Source organism: Daphnia pulicaria, chromosome 6, assembly GCF_021234035.1.
Source record: "Daphnia pulicaria isolate SC F1-1A chromosome 6, SC_F0-13Bv2, whole genome shotgun sequence".
NCBI classification, from domain to species: Eukaryota; Metazoa; Arthropoda; class Branchiopoda; order Diplostraca; family Daphniidae; genus Daphnia; species Daphnia pulicaria.
This window is the reverse complement of record NC_060918.1, coordinates 3,377,318-3,398,482: the sequence shown is the minus strand read 5'-3', so window position 1 is coordinate 3,398,482 and position 21,165 is coordinate 3,377,318. Positions and strand designations below refer to the sequence as shown.

The window sequence follows — 21,165 nt, the reverse complement described above, 5'->3', positions numbered from 1 at the left end:
TGTAATTAAATTTTAATTTATTAAAGTTTATCAATTGTCTATGTATATTTTGCGAAACAGAAGCGCCCCCTCTTTGACGGCCTCCACTATCGCTTCAGCTACTTCAACTCCGGTTCGCAATTTGGTGTCGGCCTCCACCCTCGCTCCACCTACTTACACTCCGCCTAGCAAAGAGGCGTCCCCCAATAACGTCCCCCATAGACCTGTAAAGCGAGCTTACTGTTTATGTCATAGTGGAGAATGCCGAGATTTTTTATGCTGTAGAAATAAGCGACCGTGTAATCTAAAATGCAAGTGTTTTGGAAAGGGCAACTGTGTAAACCTTGCACGTCATGAGTAAGCCTACTAGACAAACTATTTTCCCTTCCTCCTGTTGCCCGATATTTCCCATTTGCCAGTTTTATCAATATCTCTTCTTCTCTTCTGAATTACTCAATAGTTTACCTTATTTTGCTCATGTCCATTTAAATCCAATTATTCATAATCCATCTGTTTTATTACAAAACGTTTCTCTAGGCGAGGCTCGAACTCGCGACCTCGGCATTAGTTTCATATGTGCTAGCGTAATTTAATACGGTCTTAGAAGTACCATGCGCTAACCAACTGCGCCACTGGAGATGAGAATCCAGTTACTAAGAACACGGCATAATCCATGGCATAAAAAAGGTGAATAAGATGGCGATGGGGATTCGAATCTAGATTACAACATTTTGGCTGAGAGTGATAAAACAGTCTCCATCTCCCACTTAAGTCAAGATTTAAAAAATCACACCATTTCAATAAAGCAATACGCTTAGATATTGCGTAATGGTCCTTGAAACAGTGTGAGAAAACGTAATACAGAATAATAAATAATAGCACACCCAAAAGGTCTCCATAGCGGGGAAGGACTTGGAAGGATCGGCCATCATTGATTTTCTCTCCCTACCTCTGCATCGGCGTAAATCCTTTCAGTGCCGATTCACATTTCAGAAAACAATTAAGTGGGATTTCCGTTTGACTATACTTCTTACTACTACTACAACGTTGACGGAAAGTCTGGAACGATACAAATGTGCAGCAATAAAGAAATCGGTGGAAAACACTGCACGAGTCCTTTGCTTCAGAACGATAAAAGTTTAGTTTACTTTTATCCATTTAGTTATAAGGTACGTTAAGCTACGTTGTAACTAGGCAACCAACCACCCACTCCGCAGTAAGTCGCAATAGCAATTTTTATTGATACCTTCTTAAAAACAACATTACCAAACATTATTGATAGTATATCAAACACGATTAGGAGGCCTAAATTTATTTGGACAACTTTCATGGTGTACTAATTACATTTTATCTTCTTAACCGCACAAAGCATGCGTGTCAGTTCCATATGTGTCGGTTCCAGGTGGTGATGCAATCACGAGACAGATTTCAAAGATGAACCAAACCAATGAAAACTAGTCGAGACAATAAAAAATCATAAGATTTCATAACAATAATGAATAATTGAATTAAATACCTTTTCATTCGTGTTATTTAGACGCGCTGTGGCTGAGGACGAACGATTTCAAACTTGGAGGCAGTTGATTTTCAAATGGAATTTGATTTTCTGCTATGACTTGCGCACAAGAGCACGATAGCGGAAGAACAGAGTAAATAATCGAGTCAAAATAAGAATCACGAACGAGATCGGCAAAAGGCAATGTCGAGGTTCTCCAGTCTTTAATTAAACTGATAACGGTATCCCCATTTTTAGTCGCTTGATCGAGATGGCCTCCAGCCTCCAGCAATGCCTTGAAAACCATTTTAAATTCATAGGGCTCATAGGCTGACCAACCTTCAAACAACCAGTGAAACGGAGTTTTGCCTTTTCCGTCGGTAGTTTGGGGATCCGCTCCAGCATCCAGCAGTAGTTGAATGAGTTGAACCCCACTTCTACGACAGTGTCCAACGACCGACTGGCGAAGAAGACCGGTATAATTGTGGTGAAATGTTGGGTTTGAAATTCGAAAAAAAGGAATAAGGCATTCCTTCAAATTTGCAATTTGCTCTTGTGTTAAGTAGGATAGCCATTTTGATAACAGAACGTGAATTTTAGTTTGGGTACAGTAGCTGTTACGGTGGAAGTATGGCGATATTGAAAACACGTTTGTTAAAGCTGCTAGCGTATACTTGACGGTTAGCACGATGTTTGGCGAATCTCGTGGGATAACGGCAAATTTGGCATCTTCAAACAATACATAAATTGCCGCATCAAAATATGAGTATTCGTGAATTTTAGTTGAATTGAACCTGAACCCGTAAGACAGAACCAGGATGATTAGACAAATGTTGAACATGCGAACACGGTTTTGGTTGAATAACCATTCGGTTTCGATAATGGTTTGGAAAAATAATCCAAAATTTTCTAGGTGAAATGAATTCATATCGGTGCTGAGTAAACATGTTTGCTGGGTAAAGATCCGATGACCAACGAGAAGGGCCTGAGCTTCGAGGGACCGGCGTAATATTTTCCACTCTTCTAGTTCTCTAGGTAAGGACCACTGTTGTTCCAATTGCTCCAGTTCTTCTACTTTCATTATTTCGGCTATGTCCCCCAAAGCATTGCGTAACATTTCAGACAGTTTGATGGAAACTTTGGGTATAACTGGGTCACCATCTGCTGTCGCATTTCTTAGGATCAAAGCTTCTTTCCAACAACGTAGTCCACGCCAAAATATAAATTCGTTCAACTGAGTTTTCTGATGGATATTGTAACAATTGTAACAACGTGTTTGTTTGAAGATGAAGGCGATACCCATACACTCAAGCGCAACAATTTTATCCGGTCGAGGGATTGAACTTGCCATTATTGAGTTTAAAACAAACTCTAACCACAGAGGCTCGTCAATGTTAACATCAACGAGATATTCTATCAATTTGGTAATTGGCATTTGATGGCAAATATCACGAATGATCGCAATATCGGGTGATAGTACAAACGGCTCTGTGACTTCTATCAAATTAAACGTTTCCCATGAAAAAGGACTTACATTTTCAATAGAGGTTTTCCATGTACTGCACATTATGTGCTCTTTCAGCTGGTTTATCAGGAACTCGAGCACGTCGTAAAATTTGCTTTCAACAGCCACTTTTAGACACGCATCACCATGTTTGTTGGTACAAGTGTCCATAAAATTAGCCACGATTGCCTCCCGTCCGTGTTTTCGGTATAACGCGTTTAATTCATCAAACGAACCTTCGCTGACAGCTTTGCAAAAGAGATCGGACACATTAGGAGCAGCCATCATGACTAATGAATAAGGAACAACAGTAGTTGAGAATGCAAACAGCACAGAACAAAAAATGTAACTCAACAGAACGAAAACAAGCTGTCGATATATTGTCGCATTTCTCTCGCAACGTTGTTTTTGCTAACTTGACGTTGTCCTACTCCGATTCTGATAATCGACGTTGTCCTCCAAACGTTTGCTCGCCACCCAAGTTGATTATTTCCCCCGAAAACTTGGTTGCTGATGAAACCGAAGGCGAGCCATTAAGAGTTTCCCTCTCTTTACTTTCAAACAACCTCGTCAGGGGAGGTCATTAAATCCTTTTTTTCTACAAAATAAGAGCTGACCAGCGCAGGTTTTCATGTACGTGTTTTTAACACTGCATATTTAGTTTCTTGCGTTATTTAAAAAAAAGGAACACTAACGAGTGGTCGAAAAAAAAAATCACTTGGCTCAAGTAATTTTAAAGAATTACATTTGCCAATGGATATTTTAAGATCAGTTGTGGAATTCGCCAGCAAAATCGAAAATGTGTGGAATCCTGAAATTTGTGAAGCGATTGACCGAACGAATACGTTATTCACGAATGATAGTGAGACTGAACTTGTGCTTCAACAGATCATGGCGGAAAATAGTCTAAATCAGAAGAAAAAGAGCAATACCTTGAGCAATACTGCAGATAAGGATATCAATGACGATTTATCAGGACAATTTGATGCAACTGAAAATCTAACGCAAGACCGGGAACAAACGCTTATTATAGTTGCGAAAAGAAAGAAACAAAAAGACGACGAATGGTCATCTAACGATATGGCAGTTTATGCATTACATCAGCGAGTAAGACTGAGAACCCAACGACATCTTCCGGATTGAAAAATTCCCTCCACGGTAATGTCTTTCAATTGAAACTTTTGATGCTCTTCTTGATGAGAGGAATCGCTTCCGACTACCAATATATCATTTGGGAACCGAAATACCGGGATTGGGGGGGGGAATTTGATTTTCAAATACAGTTTAGTTAAAGACGGCGAAATAGCGGCAGACAAAGCGAGCGATATGGTTACCTACAGGTTAAACATAAACAAAATGAAAAATCTGAAAAAATCACGGCAGCTGACCTTCTCCAAGACAACAACGGAAAATTCAGTTTACCGAAGGGGGAGGAAAGTATATGGGTGAATGGCCCCCCCCCCCCTCGGTCCCCCTTTTTTCATACGCCACCTTTTTTATCTTTTTACACCCTTGGAAGAGGGGGATAGACTAAGAGAAAATAGGGGGCGATGATTCGCATGAAAATCTGAGTCACACTTCTATGGTATCAACACCTAGCTCTGTCCCCCAACATAGCTTCCGAGAAGCTTCCAATTAATTTCTTGTGACCCAAATCAACAAAACTATGGCAAGCCGTTCGTGCCACTTTTTGGTCATGCATAAACCGTAACGCAAAACATAAACAGCTGCGTAATGGTAAGCATAAACCTTAACGCAATGCATAAACAGCTGCGTAATGGTAAGCATAAACCTTAACGCAATGCATAAACAGCTGCGTAATAACCAATTAAACTAACATCGCAATATTGGTTTTATGAATAGATGTAATATCTATTTAAACCTAGTGCAAACCCGCAATTACATGGCTCATTTACCTAATCGTATTCTAATGCCCCGTTTTCAATCGAGCCAGTAATAGCTCGACATTTTCGCCATCTAGGAAGGGAAATTCGAATAATTTATTTAGAATAAAATGTCATCCCCGTAGTGTCACCTAGTGTTCGATGATACAAGATTCTCATTCAAAAATTGTTCCCGGCACGTTTTGAATAGATATTCTTATGAATTAAGATCGGAAACGTTTATTATCTACCGAAGATACAATCAAGGACGTGCTAGACGTAGTCAACGTCACCCAGGGCCAAGAAGAATTGTTGAAAATGACGCGCGGCGATTATTTCACCTTTATAACCAGAGAAGACGAACTGTATGCTGGCGGGCCAAACGTGGCCATGATCGGCCATGATGGACTTGTAATCTGACTGCTCCGTTCCAAAGTTATCATCCTCGCTAGACGTTTCCGTAGACATTTTACCGCATTTTATTAGAGACGCCGGAAATCTTGCATAGAAAATCGCCCAGCAGTTTGATCGAGCTGTAGCGAATGCGCCAGTTGTCGTTGAACAGACCAATCCAGTTCGGGTAATAAAAGAATGATGTTGGTCCATCTGAACGAGGAAGATCGGGAAGAGGTTCGCTTTCATGTTGACACAATCGAAGAATATGAAGATTCATCAGACTTCTGGGACGAGGAGACGATAACTAACTCAGACGAGTTTCTTGCTACAGGCGGAAATTAACGAAGCTAATGAAAGAAAAAGCTAACCACGAATCGCTATACAATTATCGAAACTTGCCGCTGTTGAATACTCATTGCAAATATATTTTCAGGACAAAAAACATCAACAGATTGATCATTGGGTGGCAAGAAAAAGCGGATTGACTATTATTTCATGATTTTTCGATTCACTACCGATAACATCCCCCATGGATATGACACATTTTGTCTTACCTTTGATAAGTTTGGTTGCTTGTCTTCACGACAGAGTGCTCCTTGTGCCTGTAGATACAAATAAGTATTTAATTTCTGTCTCTGCATTCTGCAACTATAAATGTGATTGACTGTTAAATAAATTGAGCTGAAAATTGAGCATAATAGACTAACACCTTTTGTTCTAGAGCAGATGGAGTAGATAGTCCCACTATGATTTAACAGCCATGTCCTCAGATCTAGCTGCCATTTAGCCTGATCGGGAGCTGTTCGATTTCTCTTTTATCTCCATCCTTTTTAGTCCTAAACTCCTAACCTTATGTTAGATAACTATATATAAAACAAAACAAAAGATAAAAGGAATACAATTCAGACAAGAATCAAAGTATAACCTTTCAACTAAATGGCGTAAAACGTTATCCGTAAGTAAAACCGTTGACAGCTGTTAGCAATATCAACAAAGTCATCTGGCGGGGAATTTATCAACCCTGAAAAAACGAATTTTTTTAGCGCTGATGATTTCAATTCGTTTTTAGTAAGCCTTAACCTTCCTATTCCCTTTCTAATTCAAGAAACATGAAAAGGAATCTAAAAATGTAGGTAGGCCTACACTCACTTCAATTTATAATAAATTAACCCAGTGATCACAGCTCCTATAGCAGAAAAAGCTACGGCTGAGGATGTACCCTGCAACCGACTACGACCGACTACTGGAAATTTGTCAATCCAATGATTCAAAGTTAGTCATTTTAATAAAAATTTGGAAAATGAGCTTAGCTACGACTTCAGTGATGTAATCATTTCAAATATGCGCCCTATGTTGCAATGAATAAATCGGTTCAATCCATCAGAATTAGAATGAAAACCTTGTCAGTTTAATACCTTCAGGGTAAAGTTGATGGAGAGGGAAGCTATAGCCTAAGGATGTTGGTAGAACGACAAGCGGAGACTCGACGACACAAATAGTACCGTGACACTTTGCAAAATTTTGCGCTCGTTCGTTTATACAACGTTCGTTTTACATATTCAGCACATGCATGTACACAACAAAAAGGAAATATGATTACATAAATTGCACTGTCATAACACCGAGCATAACACATTATTGCGTCATGTGTTAAGCCTTTTGATTTGAATAAATTCAAATACAACACAGTTTAGACAAAACATTATTAACAGCAATTTTTACGATTAAAGACTAAAATATAGCTTTTCCTTGAAAAATTCGCCATGCAGATTCACTTGTTAATGTTTCTTTGGAATTACATATTGAAATTACACAGTAAAAAATGACCTTCTGCAAGTTTTAAAGGAAATAAGCCTAAGTAGTTTAGGTTGTAATACCTCCGCTAATACCTCGATATTAATTTCCCCCCATTCCTCCACGAATTCCACAATTATTTCAACTGCATGCAACGATTTTACTAATAACAGATTAAATCGAATAAATGAACCGACGCAGGACTCTAAATTCTCTGAAAAAAAAGTTGGCAGGTGATATACAAATTCCAATTTTTCTTAGAAATAAGAGAGTGCAAATCTTCAAAAGTGTTTTTCCCAAGGCATTTACACTGATGGAGGCTCATGACTTCTAGAGAATCGCAGCCGTTTAACAATAATGCTCTGATACAACGCCACGTCACTGAATCGCAAAAAAATAGTTCCAGCTTTTGAAGGTGCTTGAATCGGTGACTTTTGAAGGCCTCCAGTAAGACCTCATCAGTGAGCGAATCGCAAAGACCAATTGAAATTTTTTCGAGTGAAGGAAAAGATAGCAAAACAAACAGAATATCGGCTGGAACCTGAAAATAACAAGTCAACACCTTTAGTTCTTTTAAAATAGGCGGCTTATTTTTCACCTGGAAGAGGTCTTCGTCCTTAAACGAGCCCGAAGTGCCGCTGATAAACAATGAAATTAGATTTGGGCAGAATTCGATTATGCTGGAAAGACAAACTAATTTTATACCCCCCAACATAAGAGTCTCCAATGATCTTCCAAATGCCTTGAGAAGTGGAGCCACACCTCCATCAAAAGTAATAGCAGTTTCGCCTGTTATTAGACAAAATGAAGAACCGCCGATTTCAAGTTTACGAAGCATCTTGATCGACAATAAGCACAAAAGATCACTATCTTTCAGTTCCTTGGTTACACAAATTGAAACCTGATTAACTAAATGGCATAAAGGGAGGGCTAGTGGCAGACTATTACTCCTTAACGGCGTATCAGGAGATGTGTACAAGGTAGAAATTGAGAACGTATTATTATAAAAGCCGGGTTGCTTAGAATCTATCGCTGATTGGGCCAACTCTGCCAATGCATCTACAATATAACAATTTTCAAGGATATTCAAGAACAGGAAATTTTTCAGCGCAACTTGAATTCCTTTCTTAGTAACACTTGTGTGAAGAATACTTAATTTTTGGATGGTCTTGCAAAGTCTTGATTTTCCCATTCCCGGTAAATCCACCCCACAAAGCCATCGAATTCCATCGTCTGTCACGTCAGTGCAACCTTTTAAATTCAGCGACCTATTTTCCAAATAATAATTAATAAACCGCATTCTATGGAAAAATCAAATAAAAGTAATAGCCTTATAAATACCTTAACTGGGAACAGTAAATTCCAATGCTTTTTAAAGAGTCATCTTTCACTCCAGTTTTTCCAAGGTCCAATGTTAGCAAATTTTCAAGCTTGGGGAATAAACCCAAGTAACCCCCATAGTAAAGAGAAAAACTTAAATGTTGAATTTGTGGAGTGATGAGATAATGAAGGAAATATGGATGTGGGATCGGCATTCGTCCTCTGTCTCTCATTCGCCTCATTGTAAAAGCAAAAATGATTTCCTCCAGGAGCGCAACGGCTAAAAACATTTGGTAAAATATTTAAAACAATTAATTCGTGCATCATCTTGAAGAGATAAAATAAAATGTTGCTTTTTGTTGATAAACTTACGTAATTGATGAAATGCATTGGGGAAAAATTTAGAATTGATAGCGGTCATATTACAATTCCGCATAACTGCTGGAATTTTATTTGCAGATCTACGACTTGCATTTGTTACGCACTTGACACACAGTTTAACGAGAGATTCGGGTTGAGGCAATCTAGGCATGGTGATGTTTGAATATGATGAATGTTGGCAAAGAAGTAACTTAAGGGATGTTGTTCGAAGGATTCATTTATAGAGAATGGATTAAAAACAAAACAATAGCCAGTTATATAGGCAATAGGGCTCATGCAAATATTTGGCAACGCAGCAGCTTATGTCACAGCGCTTTACACCCTTGGAAGAGGGGGATAGACTAAGAGAAAATAGGGGGCGATGATTCGCATGAAAATCTGAGTCACACTTTTATGGTATTAACACCTAGCTCTGTCCCCCAATATAGCTTCCGAGAAGCTTCCAATTAATTTCTTGTGACCCAAATCAACAAAACAAGGCCAAGGTCAACAGACCTTTTGTGCAATCAGCATTAAGCAGTAGGGGCAGAGTCATGGAAGGTATATTTCAAGCAGACGAACACAAGAGCGTCTATATATTTTACACTATTATATATCGAATCAACTCTTGGGGTGGGGGGATTTAGTCAAATCAGGGGAGGTAAATCTTTTCGCCGTGATGCGCGTGCAGAAATATTGGTTGGGTTTCCCATCGGCGTCGGCGTATAGCTCTATATAGCTGACAAAGTAACTATAAATGGAAGCCCATTTTCCCCTTCTTAAACGATTTCGCGCCATGGCAGATTGTGAGTCAATGCTGCTAGAGAGAGAAAGAGAGCTAGAGCTAATAGAAAAGAAAGGCCGGCGGCGGGCGGCCAACCCAGCACCCAGATCATCAATCGGCGGATAACAACGAAGAAAAGAAGACGATGCGGTAGCAATCCTGGAGTTGCATCCGCACCAGCTACTGCGTCTTTTTTTTCCACGATGACGAATTATTTATCCCTCAACTTTTACTTTTTTAGAAAAAGAAAAACGATTCTTTTCTATCGACCGGCTCTAGGCTATATTCAGCAGACAGCATAATGCAGCGCAGCTGGCCAGCTGGTAGATTGTGTTCTTGATTAATGGATTGATTAGGTTTTCTCTGCGTTGGATCTAACCTCACACTTAAGTTCAAATCTTGTTCATCTATCAGAGAAAAGGAAAAACTACGTGGGTTGCGCATCATTAATCCCATCTAGACCGCTTGTACATAGAAGCTTTGGTGCCATCATTCAATATTTTCGCGTCTAAAAAAGTAAATCTTTATTCTCTCAACATGTAAACTGATGATTCCACAGAAGATCTCCCCCAGACAGTCGCACTTCTACAACGCTGACATCACAGCATATACATATAGCTCCAAGGAATGATAAATGCAAACTCTCCCTTCATTTCTTACCGCGAACTATTAATCACCTTTTATCAAGAAGGTTCTTCTTTGATTTCCAATAACGACGCGGTGGGCTACATTCGCCTTAGCAACCGCTTTTGAATCCAGCGCTCGCAGAAAAACCTTCCGAGTTTTGAAAAAGAAAAAAGTGAAGCTTTTCACTTCATTCTCACTCGAGAGCAATCGCAAGAAGGAAAAAATTCAATGCACCGCTTTGTGCGTCTTTTTCCTTCTTTGGGGGGGCTGATGGCTATAGCGGATGAGGGGCAGTGAAGACGATCCAGCGGTACATAGAGAGGAATGCTCCGCTGAGTCTAAGAAAAGGAAGTCGCAGGCGGCATGCGGAGGGACACAACATACTATTTTCATCGGGATAACATTTTCAAAATACCATATTAAAGTTGTTCGCTCAAGGACATACCGTACCGGTTGTATTCGGCTTATGTTTCTTAATAGACCTTGTACTTAACATCGTAGCGAACGTGTGAGAATGGACACATTGTTTCCGCAGTCTATTTTACACGCTTCTTGTTTAATATCGAAAGCGATTGATATTAACTGATCGATTCTCAATTTGCACAAACTTTATTATATATATAAAAAAACTATTGATTTCCCTTTCACTGCTTGCAGATTGCAGCAATCAAAATGGTTTTGAAAAGCAAACGGTAAAAATAAGATTTTAAAAAATATCTCCGGGAGTATACCAGCACAGTTGAGAGTGGGATAGCATATTCTTTTATTCCGTTCTTTTCTTTAGATTTGTTTTATATAGCGTGCTCTACATGGCGCTACAGATGCAGATCGATTCGGAAAGAGTGATGTATAGATGAATCCAGCGAAAACTATAACAAAGCCAAGTTGCTGGTTGTAGGAATAACAAATAAAGAGTCAGTTCAAAGTTAGCCGTATAATCAAAATATCCGTATAATAGCAGGCGTGCGGGCTAGACTGTATGTATCTCGTGATGCGCCCAGTTTATAGCTTGACACGTATCGAGACATCATTACTGTCAAGCAAACAAGCAGACAGTCACCGACGAACCTGAATCGTGCTTGTTTGAGTGTTTCGATGGAATCAAACATTTATTTTTTGCCGTAGGAAAAGCCTGTAACTATTTAAACCATTTGATCTGCTACAACCTCACTAAACAAGGATTTACATCAGGAATTCAGGATTTACCTCAATCGGATTTCAATCCTCCGTAAATTGAATTATTCTTCCGGTGACAATGACAGTATAAGTGTGCCATAATAAGTAGGAAGGCAACAGACTTCATGATTAACAAATGAAATTGCGTCATTGCGCGTCATCGAAATTTTAGGAGACGCCGTTTCGTCTGTACAAGCCCTATTAGAAAATAAAAATAGCCCCAAATTCTGTAAATGTCAACAGTGAACTGCGGCGAACTTCAGCATTGAACGTCAGTGCGGAACTTCTGGCTTTCACGCAAATTCGATGTGTATAGCATTTGTGCGAGGGTTACCGCTAGAATTCACAGTCGCCAAAGGAATCCCGTGATTTCCAACTTTACAATATGTACAAGACCGAGAGTCTTGGAAATAAACGCACAAAAATTTAGAGAATGCTGCTGTGTACCACCCCGTCACTGTAGCAGCAGAGTGGAATGACAAGCATCAGCGCTTCCGATTTTCGGTGCGTTCAAAATGTAATGTTTCACGCCGTTGCTGACGGCGTAACGCTTCCGATCTAATTAGGTCGGCGTCGCCGGGCGCCCGAGTGTATATAGCCTAGTAGGGATGCCGACAAAAATAAGGGGAAACGAGTGCATGCTGCAGTCTCCTAGTCGGGTCCACCGGTTACTCAAATGTCGTTTGTTGTACGCCTTTTCCAAATGAAGCATAAACAATTTCACCTTTTTTTTTTTTTTAAATGAATACTCATAATATTTTGTCGATTTTACATTGGCTTTTTGTTACAGGTTCCAACGATGGTTGCTTCTGGAATTGATCTCCGGGTCTTTGTAATAATCAGCGTTATGGCAGTGACGAGCTTTTCCTTATTAGCGGTTGGAGGCTCCGTTGAGGTGCCAGCGTCTAATAACGGCGAAGCATTCAACTGCCCTGTGGAAGTCTGTCGATGCGGATTGGACCCCCGCGGTCGTGTCAAAGTCGTTTGCGACCGAGGCGACCTGGGAGACCCCATCCCCATCAGAACTATGGATCCATTGACCGAGGTGCTAATTATAGCAGCGCCTGACGATAAACCAAATTCTTTGACGATCGGCCCCATCTTTCAGGTGATTTTTATCATTTTCTGAAAATTTTAAATAAAATGACAATCAAAGCTAAATAAGAACACCATTTTAATAACGTAAATACTCTTAATTGTTATATCCTGTATATTTTATTTTATTCAGAGTTTGGCAAAGTTAGAACAGCTGAAAATCATCAATTCGTTCGTGCCGGCTATTGGCAAGCATTCATTTTGGGGTCTTCGATCTCTGCGAACTCTTGATTTATCGCTCAACAACATCTCAGCTCTTGTGGAGTCGAATTTTCGCGGTCTCATCTCGCTGGAAGATCTGAGGCTGGACGGCAACATCATAGATTCCATTCCGTCGGCGGCATTCCGACATCTTCCGGCCTTGAAGCGGCTCTCTCTGGCTGGCAACCGTCTCTCGGAATTCGTGCCCCGCCTCTTCTACGGTCTCCATCGACTGGAGGAACTGGAGTTGAGTGACAACCCCCTGCTGCAAGACCTGGAGCCCGAAGTATTCCGCGACGTCCGCCTCTTGCGAGCTTTGAGGTGTCGACGTTGCGGTTTGACTTACATCAACCCGCTGCTTCTTCACTTGCTGCCAGACATCGTCACCCTCGATTTGGGAGATAACAATTTTCACTACCTCGATAAAAACGCGTTCGGAGATCTTTTAAAGCTTCGACATCTCCATTTAGATGGGAATCAAGTTACCGTGCTCACCAGTGGCGTATTAACAGGTGAACATATTTTTCTTTTTCCTTTTCCCCTCGTACTAGTTGGACGTCTTCTTTCCCTATAGAGGTGGCACACACTCACCCGCAAAATTATTCATACGTTCAGTTTTGTTACGCTCTGGTAAAACGATGAATTCCCCTCTCCAAAATTCCCAGATCCTTATCTCAAATTAATGCTAGAGGGTAGTGTGCCGAAATCGAGTGGTACATACTGTATAGATATTTTTAAGTGTGAGATCATCTGTTTTTTTTTTTTTTTGTTTTTTTTTTTTTTTGTTTCAATGTCAATTCTTTTAAGTTTACGGTTTTTGATCACGGATTAAAGTAGCGTAACTAAAGAGTGCGCATGATACGATATAATTTTCAGGACCACATCGTTCCGTTAGCGAACCAGTTTTATCTGGCCGTAATCGAACCGGCAATAGTGCAATAAACTCTCCGTTTAAAAATGAAAAGGCATGACAATAAGAACTCAGAAAGAAGGCATGACAAGAAAAAACTCAGAGCATTACTCTATAAACATTTATAAAAGACCATTCTTTTTCACGGTATAAAAGGAAGTTTTAGACTTTTAGGGAAATTTATTTTATCGTCGGGGTTGACTCCGACAAGACCCATTGAAACCTCGATGAAACGAAAGATTCGCGTTTTTATTTATCTGCAAATTAAATTGCCGCCTTGTCAACTTAGTCCAAACATTTCACGATGCGTATAATCAATTATGACTGCTATCGTACGTATACATGAGTCGAATGATTGCTAATAGGATGGGAAAAAATTCGGAAGAAATCAACTATAAGCAGTTTGGGTAAATTAATACTCACTATGCGCTTCCTCTGAGAAAGTCGATTAAAAATTTCCAAGGCAACTCTATTCGCAATAATCTTTACGGTAATGCAGTAGCAAAATTTGGGGTTCTTCAATTTTTCGAAATAGCTAGCAAGGTTCTCAGACTATAAAGAAAGTTTACTACCGAAGATAAGGGTTCTGTATCGTAAAAAATAGCAGCTATTGATTAAGTTGCAATCGCAGGAACCAATAGCCATAGCGAACCAGCCAAACCAGCAACTCCTAGATATTTTCGGTCTTCCATAGTCGGCTCACTCCCTGGGCTCCATCCCAACTACTGATGGCTAAAAAGAAGAGCAACCATCCGTGAAGAGGGAAAGGACCAGTATTAATAATCTGTTTGCTGCTGTGGTACCGGTACTTTGATTCGATCTCTTCCAGATGATCGGAGTTTACGTCGTCAGCCAAGTATTGTGTTGACGGTAGTTCCGATAGAATAAGATAACCTAAAGAATAACTATTAACTATACAGTCTCTCGAGTATTTTTATTTTGGTTATAGCACTGAACTGGACATTACGATTATTTTTAGATGCTTGTACGTACGTCTTCCAGCTTGTATAAAAATATAGTCAAGAATATAAGGATTCTTCCTTCAACTCTAACGATTCCACTAAGAAGCCAAAGAAGGAATAATAGCTAATCAATGTGTCTATTGTTGTTTTGTTCCTTTCCATGCAATCACCCGCTATGTAGGCCACAATCTGACGTCATTGTCGCTGGCCCGGAATAAGATGATGACGCTGGACCCGGCCTCATTCATCAACGTCAGCATCACCGAACTGGATCTGTCGTACAACCGTCTGCAGAGCTTGGACCCGTTCGTCTTCTTGCCACTCAACCAGTCACTTCGCAACTTGAAGATCGGCGGTAATCCGCTGCAAGTGTCTCATCTCTGGTCGTCGATTCTCAGTCCGCGAATCCAACTCAATCTCAGCCAATTCGACGTGGCGGACATCCCCATCGGCCGCGACCAGAACTTCCAGACGGATCTCTTCTCCTTCCATCACGGAATGCGGAGTCTCAATCTCTCCGGCACTTCCTTCAATTACCTATCAGTCGAGGGTACACTTATCAACTTTGATTTTCTTATAAGCTATGTAATTAATATTCATCCGATTGTTCCACCATTACAGTGATCCGCTCGCTACCGTCGCTCCGCGAGCTGGACTTGTCGTACAACAAACTATCGAGCTTGACGGATCTCTCGCTCAGCGCCCTGTCGGCGCTTCAGAGCTTACGCCGGATCTACTTGCACGGGAATCCGTGGTACTGCGACGCCTGTGTCATTGGCCCGATGCTCAAGTGGCTGGACATTTCACCTGCCAGCCGTCACATCAAGGACGGCTGCCGAGGATTAAAGACCAACGCCGGCAACTTGACGGCCGACTACATCGACGACGACGGGGCTCAGCCGTGCCCAATTTGTCAAGATCCGCCGGCGGTGGCCGGAGTCGAATTGCCTCGACTGGATCACGTCAATCTGCCGACGTGCAACTATCCGCCCATGCTCATCGATTCGCAAGGGTTGCCCAGCAAGCCGGCCACTGCCGCCGGAGCCACTTTGACGCCCATGGGTCGCTTTGTCATCTTCCTGGAGAATCCGCTCTATTTGGCGCTTGTTTGCGGCGTCGGGGTGCTGGCCGTGGCGGCCGTCTGCGCCGCTTTCGCCGTAGTGTCGCGCCACGCCGCCTCCTACTACACGAACGAAGAGAAGCGGAACAAGATTGGGCAGATGGCCGACTCGAGAGCGAGCGAAGAATCGGAGGATTTGTTCCCGCTAACGGCCAGGGGACAGCGGCATCGAGGGCGCATCCTCACCAAAGACGAGAGCAGCAACAAGGGCAACAGGAGCGATCAGCTCAAGAATGTGATCGAGATCGAAAGCCAACAGCTTAGCAAAAACAACAACGGCCGAGCGATGAGCGACACGGCGTCAGAGCAAGTCCTGCCGTCGCCAATAACGAGGGCCAGTAATAACGGGGCAGTGACCATAAACGTCACGAGTCGTGGTGTCAACTGCCCCGTCATCAACGCCTATCCTTTGTCGACTGACCATCACGAACGCTCACTCTTTTGAAGCTGTCACTCTCTAGGTATTTCATTCCTTCTTCGTCGTAATGCAGTTTCAGATTGGATACAACCCGGGATCTGTATTGGTTTAAAAACCCCATCCAACCTCAAGGAAATTGTTAGAAAGAAACCCTGCCTTTTTCGGAATAAGTGCGAGTGTGCGGATTTCGGTGGCGTGTGGCATATTAGTCGATGCGTCGATCTTGATGTTCATATTTTACTATGCGGGGGACTGTTCCAGTGCCTTTGGGAGATATTTAAAGTTCGGAAAAAGTGCGCTGTTGTTCGATTCACCCCGAATGCGAGGAATTCATTGGTTCGCTCCTCACCAATCGACATTCAAAATACGTCATCTGTGTAGAAAGTCTCTGGGATGCAACAAATAGAAAAACAAAACTGCAAATGTGTTTTATAATTGAAGTGCGCGGTATATTATATGCTTCGTGTGACATGAGCGGCATGTATTACAGCCAGTTTTTATTTTAGTTTTTTTTTATTTCTTCGTTTCGTGTCAGTAATGTTTCTGTGGAGAAATGGTTTGCAAGCGAGAGAAATTAAGGCCCAACTTTTCCGACAAATGAATATGTTAAATTGATCTGGCAGTGTTTGAAGTTTGAACTGTACATATATACACATGAGATATCCGACTGAATCCGACGGAAACACATATTTTATAAACAATACACAATTATATGACGTATTTTTAATGGTGCCTTCTACCTCCAGAGAGCACAGTGCATGCGAAACAACTTCATACATCTCCAAAAAATTAACAAGGTGGATTTCGATCCTATGTGTGTGTTGGTGTTTGTGTGTTCTGGTTTCATATGTTGTCGATGTGAAATTTGTATTTTGTCGTGTTCAAATTTTTTTTTCAGACACATACAGTAAGTATACTTGGTGGCACATAAGGAAAAAGCATAGCGTGCAGCGACAGGCTTCACGCTCTGAAAATATTCAAGAACTTTTATTATTAGAGTGTCTGCAATATACTTAACACCATAGCTACGTCTACACTGCGTCCGACTGCGTCTACATATATATACATATTATCAAAATGGAAATTGAAAATCTTGTACTGTTGTCCACGTGAAGCAAAATACATAATCCAAACCAAATAACAAATCATTCTTTAGAGATTCGATAATTGACACTTGATGGACAATACGACGCACACACTCCCCAAGTAAAGATTAAGAACATCCCTACAGACTGATAAGTTTTTAAAAAACTTAAATGTAAATTTGGCCAGCTTTGCAGGACACAAAGCACTGAAGCACTTACACGCCCATATTGCTTCGCCTTGCGGGCACATATAGTGCGTCATTTAAGTAATACAATAGCATGAAAGAATTTAATCCGGGATATTACTTCTTTCTTCTTCGCACACGGCTAACAGAGGGAAACGGAACCGGAATAAGGAACAGTACAATATGCCGCCGATTCACGCATTGTCAATTGCCATTAGGGCTGTGGCCCGGACGTTTTTGAGAGGGTTTTTTTTCAATGGGTTTTTTAGATGGGTTTTTCTTCTTGGAACGGGTGGAGTTCAAGTTCGTTCTCTGTTGGAGCGGGTTGGGCCAACAGAGCAAATGGGCTCGGCCCGGGCCGACCAATGGGTCAAAAATTTTTTACCGGCCGGGTAACGGCCCGGGTAAAAAATCGGGTCAAACACACTTTTTTTACAAACTTTAAAAGATTCCCCAAATTTCTTAATTATCTTCTTCTTCCAACAGTGACACATCAATTCTGTCTTCTGAACACCCCTGAACGCCCTTTTCTACCACTTATCCTACTTTTCATGCTACGATATTCTCGTAGAGCATTTGGCGGCAATATTTTGAGGCCGCAGGCATAGAGAATAACGAGCTTCTCTATGTGACTACTAGATGGCGCCACCGCTCGGGTTGGCCCGCGGACCCGGGGGTTTAACCCGTCGCCCGCCCCGTTAAAAAAAATGCCTCGGTGGGTCGGGTTGGTTTTTTTTTCGTTCAGCCCGGGCCACAGCCCTACACACATAGCAGCAAAAAACAAAACAAAGACAATATGGCATTGTCGCAAAGCGTATGATTCAAAATTCAAAAAATGCAGATAACGATTTACGCAGCAATATATAGGACAGACACGCTCAAAATGTTTCATTTGTCTACGCTCTCATCAATAATGTTCTTGGTATTATGAAAATTGTGTCGCAATACGTAGTACGGAAAACTTAGCTGTCATTGTTAAAGATGGTTACCCATTTAAGGGGGGTTAGCGGTGGTTAGCAATGCATAAAAGAGGTAACCAACCCTTATGTTGGGCAGAATAGACAAAAATGTTGGGGTGTAATTCGTATGTGGTACTAAATAACTCACAAAACAGGTGTCAGAAAATTCCGACTTCTTGTAAAAATGTTTGATTGATTTCTAAAAGGAACGGATGTGGCAGCGTAAAGGAGAACGGGGTCATATTGGACAAATTTACAAAGTTACGTACAGAAAGTTTAGTCACAGCACTCGGCGGCCTCTTGCAGCAAGCAAGCTCGAAAAAACAACGTAGAATTTATCCATCATCATCTGTGTTCATCAACCATCATCCACACTTATCGATCGTTGGGGCTATACACACGTGACGCCTCCGACATTTCTGCACATTATCGACTCCAATTGCAGTACGTTTATGACAAATTCTGTTTCTTTGGGATGGCTGAACGAGCAGGTTTGGGAGCTGTTCATAAATTACGGAGTAGCTTTTTTGGTGTTTTTTTTACCTCCTCCCCCCATTGTGGTAAGCTGAGTAAAATAGGAAACCCTCCCCCCTAATTACGTAGTAAACGCGAAAACCCCCCTAAAAACCATTTCCTTAAAAGTAGGCTATAAAAGGTTAAAAAACTATTTTAACAACTGTTTTAAGTTTTGGTTTTTAATTAAGATGTCGAAGAGTTTTCGAAAAATTGCATTAATCCAACTCTTTTTCGCAGCAATAGCAGTAAGCTTTTTAAGCTATTCTTCAGCTTTTGGTTTTATCAACAACGGTTTATTTTCTGAACTTGATTTTATTGACTCACATTCTTTGTTAAGTTATTTTTTGGCAAGATTCTTTTTTCTTGTCTGGATATACGTATGCCTCAAATAATTATTGGTAAATATTAGGCCGAGACATTGTTGACCAAGGTCGGGGCCAATGACCAACTGAGACTAAACGAAACATAAAGTTTGCCATTCAATAGGAATTTTCCCTTCATATCTAGGCCTGTCTGGAAGCTCCTCCCTCATTCCCAACGGCTACTGCAGCATAGTTTACATTTTTATCCATAATTTTTTCCGTACACTACATAAATTTGGAAACACCCCCTCCCTCCGAAGCCAACCGTAATATTATTATTTGTCAGACCCCCTCCCATAAACTGGGGACTACATAATTTATGAACTCTGTGACAGGTTGGTAGAACAGTAGCCTTGCGAATTTCAGTGTCATTTTTGGCATGGGAGAAATGTCGCCAGAGCAAAAGGTTCACGAACTAGAGAGCCAAATTACAGAGTTCAAGTGTTGCATTTTTATTAGCACTCGAATATCTTAATGAACGAATCTTGGGTCTTACAGAAAGACCCAAGATTTTGTTGTTGTTGATAACATCGGTCAAAAATGGTCTTACTGATGAGGATAAATTACAGCAAAAGGTGGGGTACGCTGTTTTAGAAAATACTCCATTCCGAAACGCAATAAATCTCCATCAATTTCAACTCTATCCTTTACGCCGTCAGCACGGAATCTAAAATCAAGTTCCACGTCAAAATCTGCCTTCCAGATCCACCAGCAGACGTTCAACGGGGTCATCCTTCAATGGCAGCCTTTCTGGCAGGCATTATGCGCAGAAATTAACGACGACGATACCCTATAGCTTACATCAACAAATTCATTACCCGGTGGGAAAAATTTAACCACAATATGTTATCTACGGTAGCCGGGTTGACGTAATCAAATGAAAACTTCTTAGTCCTGCTGGTTGATCTTCTCAAGGAACGCTCTGGACGAAAACGTAAGATAATTAATTGACACCTACATGCGCGCATTTTATAACATTCAGAAACTGGAAGCCAATTCGAAAGGTCTTCGCAGCTTTTACGATCTAGTGAAAGCGTACATGAGAGGGTCTGGATTCTCTTGGAAAATCTCCAACCTCTTATACGGCAATCTTTTGGCATGCATTTTATTGGACCAACTTCCAAGCGACGTGCGTACAAGCGTCGCCCGCCAACACAATCAAGACGAGTATACTCTCGAACAGTTAAGAAATGCTTTGAAAGCAAAATTAAGATTAATGGAAGCGGGTAAATTCTCCTCGATACCAGCTAATCAACCCTCACGACAGCAAAATTCAAGACAATCTGTAACCATATACAACGGAGTCAACAATAAAAGCCTCCTTTTAGATTCCCTTGGCCTTTTTTATGGTGCGGATCACCCAATTACTCAGTGTACTAACGTTTCATCAATCGAAGAGAGGGATCGGATCTTTCAAGAGAAGCATCTCTGTTTCAACTGTCTCAGCTCGAGACACCAGAAAAAGGATTGACAGTCCAAGGCAACCTGTCGAGTCTTCAAGAAGCAGCATCATTCGAGTCTTCACGACAATACGAAATCAGCCAGTTCAACGAACAGCACTCCTACAGTAATAAACAGTCATTTTCAGATAAGTTTACAAGTTCATTACAACGCTACAGCAGTGGCATGTCAGTCAAACACAGTCAGCAATGCGGTTATTCGTTTGTGTTTCTCAAAACAGCAGTTTTCAAGACGCGTTCTCCTAAGTGTGTAGTGAAAAACAATTCGATTGTCGAAGAAAGTGCTCAGAGGAGCTGGATAACAAGAATCTCACGAAACGTCTGGGCCTTCTTTCAAAAGTGAGAGAGTTGCTGATCACACCAGGTTTCGCTAATTCTAATTCGACAATGGAGTTTAACGAGGTAGTAGAGCTCAACGTCCTAGCAAACGACAGAACTGAAGTTGCCATTCGAGCAATAATGATTGGCTTTCTCATTGACCCACTGGATGACATGTACCGTGAAAAGCTACTTGAACAAGCTCACTTGAAGAATCTCAATTTAGCTCATCTCCCTACACAGAAGAGGAAACGTT

General features: G+C 41.1%; 2 protein-coding genes, 1 long non-coding RNA gene and 1 other non-coding gene across 5 annotated transcripts; 1 reads left to right on the top strand and 3 right to left on the bottom strand.

The window, feature by feature from the left end:
* Positions 1-508: 508 nt before the first annotated feature.
* On the bottom strand, positions 509-618 carry Trnar-ucu. Its single transcript has 2 exons — positions 581-618; positions 509-544 (listed from the first exon to the last, which is right to left on the bottom strand). It is a non-coding gene; the product is annotated as a tRNA-Arg (tRNA).
* Positions 619-4,439: 3,821 nt separating this feature from the next.
* Positions 4,440-6,266, bottom strand: LOC124344532. Of its 2 annotated transcripts, none has more exons than XR_006919764.1 (3): positions 6,183-6,266; positions 5,967-6,120; positions 4,440-5,905 (listed from the first exon to the last, which is right to left on the bottom strand). It is a non-coding gene; the product is annotated as an uncharacterized LOC124344532 (long non-coding RNA). The 2 variants fall into 2 exon arrangements; XR_006919763.1 differs by having other exon boundaries at positions 4,443-5,859.
* A 1,090-nt stretch (positions 6,267-7,356) lies between these two features.
* Positions 7,357-8,950, bottom strand: LOC124344608. The gene is made up of 5 exons (XM_046798213.1): positions 8,744-8,950; positions 8,393-8,651; positions 7,650-8,319; positions 7,506-7,592; positions 7,357-7,413 (listed from the first exon to the last, which is right to left on the bottom strand). The coding sequence occupies exons 1-5, from the start codon at positions 8,901-8,903 to the stop codon at positions 7,357-7,359; spliced, it is 1,233 nt and encodes a 410-aa protein (XP_046654169.1). The 5' UTR covers positions 8,904-8,950.
* Positions 8,951-11,936: 2,986 nt separating this feature from the next.
* LOC124344607 (leucine-rich repeat-containing protein 15-like) lies at positions 11,937-16,431 on the top strand. The gene is made up of 4 exons (XM_046798212.1): positions 11,937-12,426; positions 12,547-13,126; positions 14,668-15,036; positions 15,108-16,431. The coding sequence occupies exons 1-4, from the start codon at positions 12,118-12,120 to the stop codon at positions 16,049-16,051; spliced, it is 2,202 nt and encodes a 733-aa protein (XP_046654168.1). The 5' UTR covers positions 11,937-12,117; the 3' UTR covers positions 16,052-16,431.
* The last annotated feature ends 4,734 nt before the right edge of the window (positions 16,432-21,165 follow it).

Bases quoted from the DNA above. Each gene is read 5' to 3' on its own strand.
- LOC124344608 (XM_046798213.1), bottom strand. From the start codon at position 8,903: ATGCCTAGATTGCCTCAACCCGAATCTCTCGTTAAACTGTGTGTCAAG. The intron at 8,652-8,743 runs GTAAGTTTATCA...AAATGTTTTTAG, and splicing joins CAATGCATTTCATCAATTAC to CCGTTGCGCTCCTGGAGGAA. The intron at 7,414-7,505 runs GTCTTACTGGAG...GCGTTGTATCAG, and splicing joins GCGATTCGCTCACTGATGAG to AGCATTATTGTTAAACGGCT.
- LOC124344607 (XM_046798212.1), top strand. From the start codon at position 12,118: ATGGTTGCTTCTGGAATTGATCTCCGGGTCTTTGTAATAATCAGCGTT. The intron at 12,427-12,546 runs GTGATTTTTATC...TATTTTATTCAG, and splicing joins CGATCGGCCCCATCTTTCAG to AGTTTGGCAAAGTTAGAACA. The intron at 15,037-15,107 runs GTACACTTATCA...CCACCATTACAG, and splicing joins CAATTACCTATCAGTCGAGG to TGATCCGCTCGCTACCGTCG.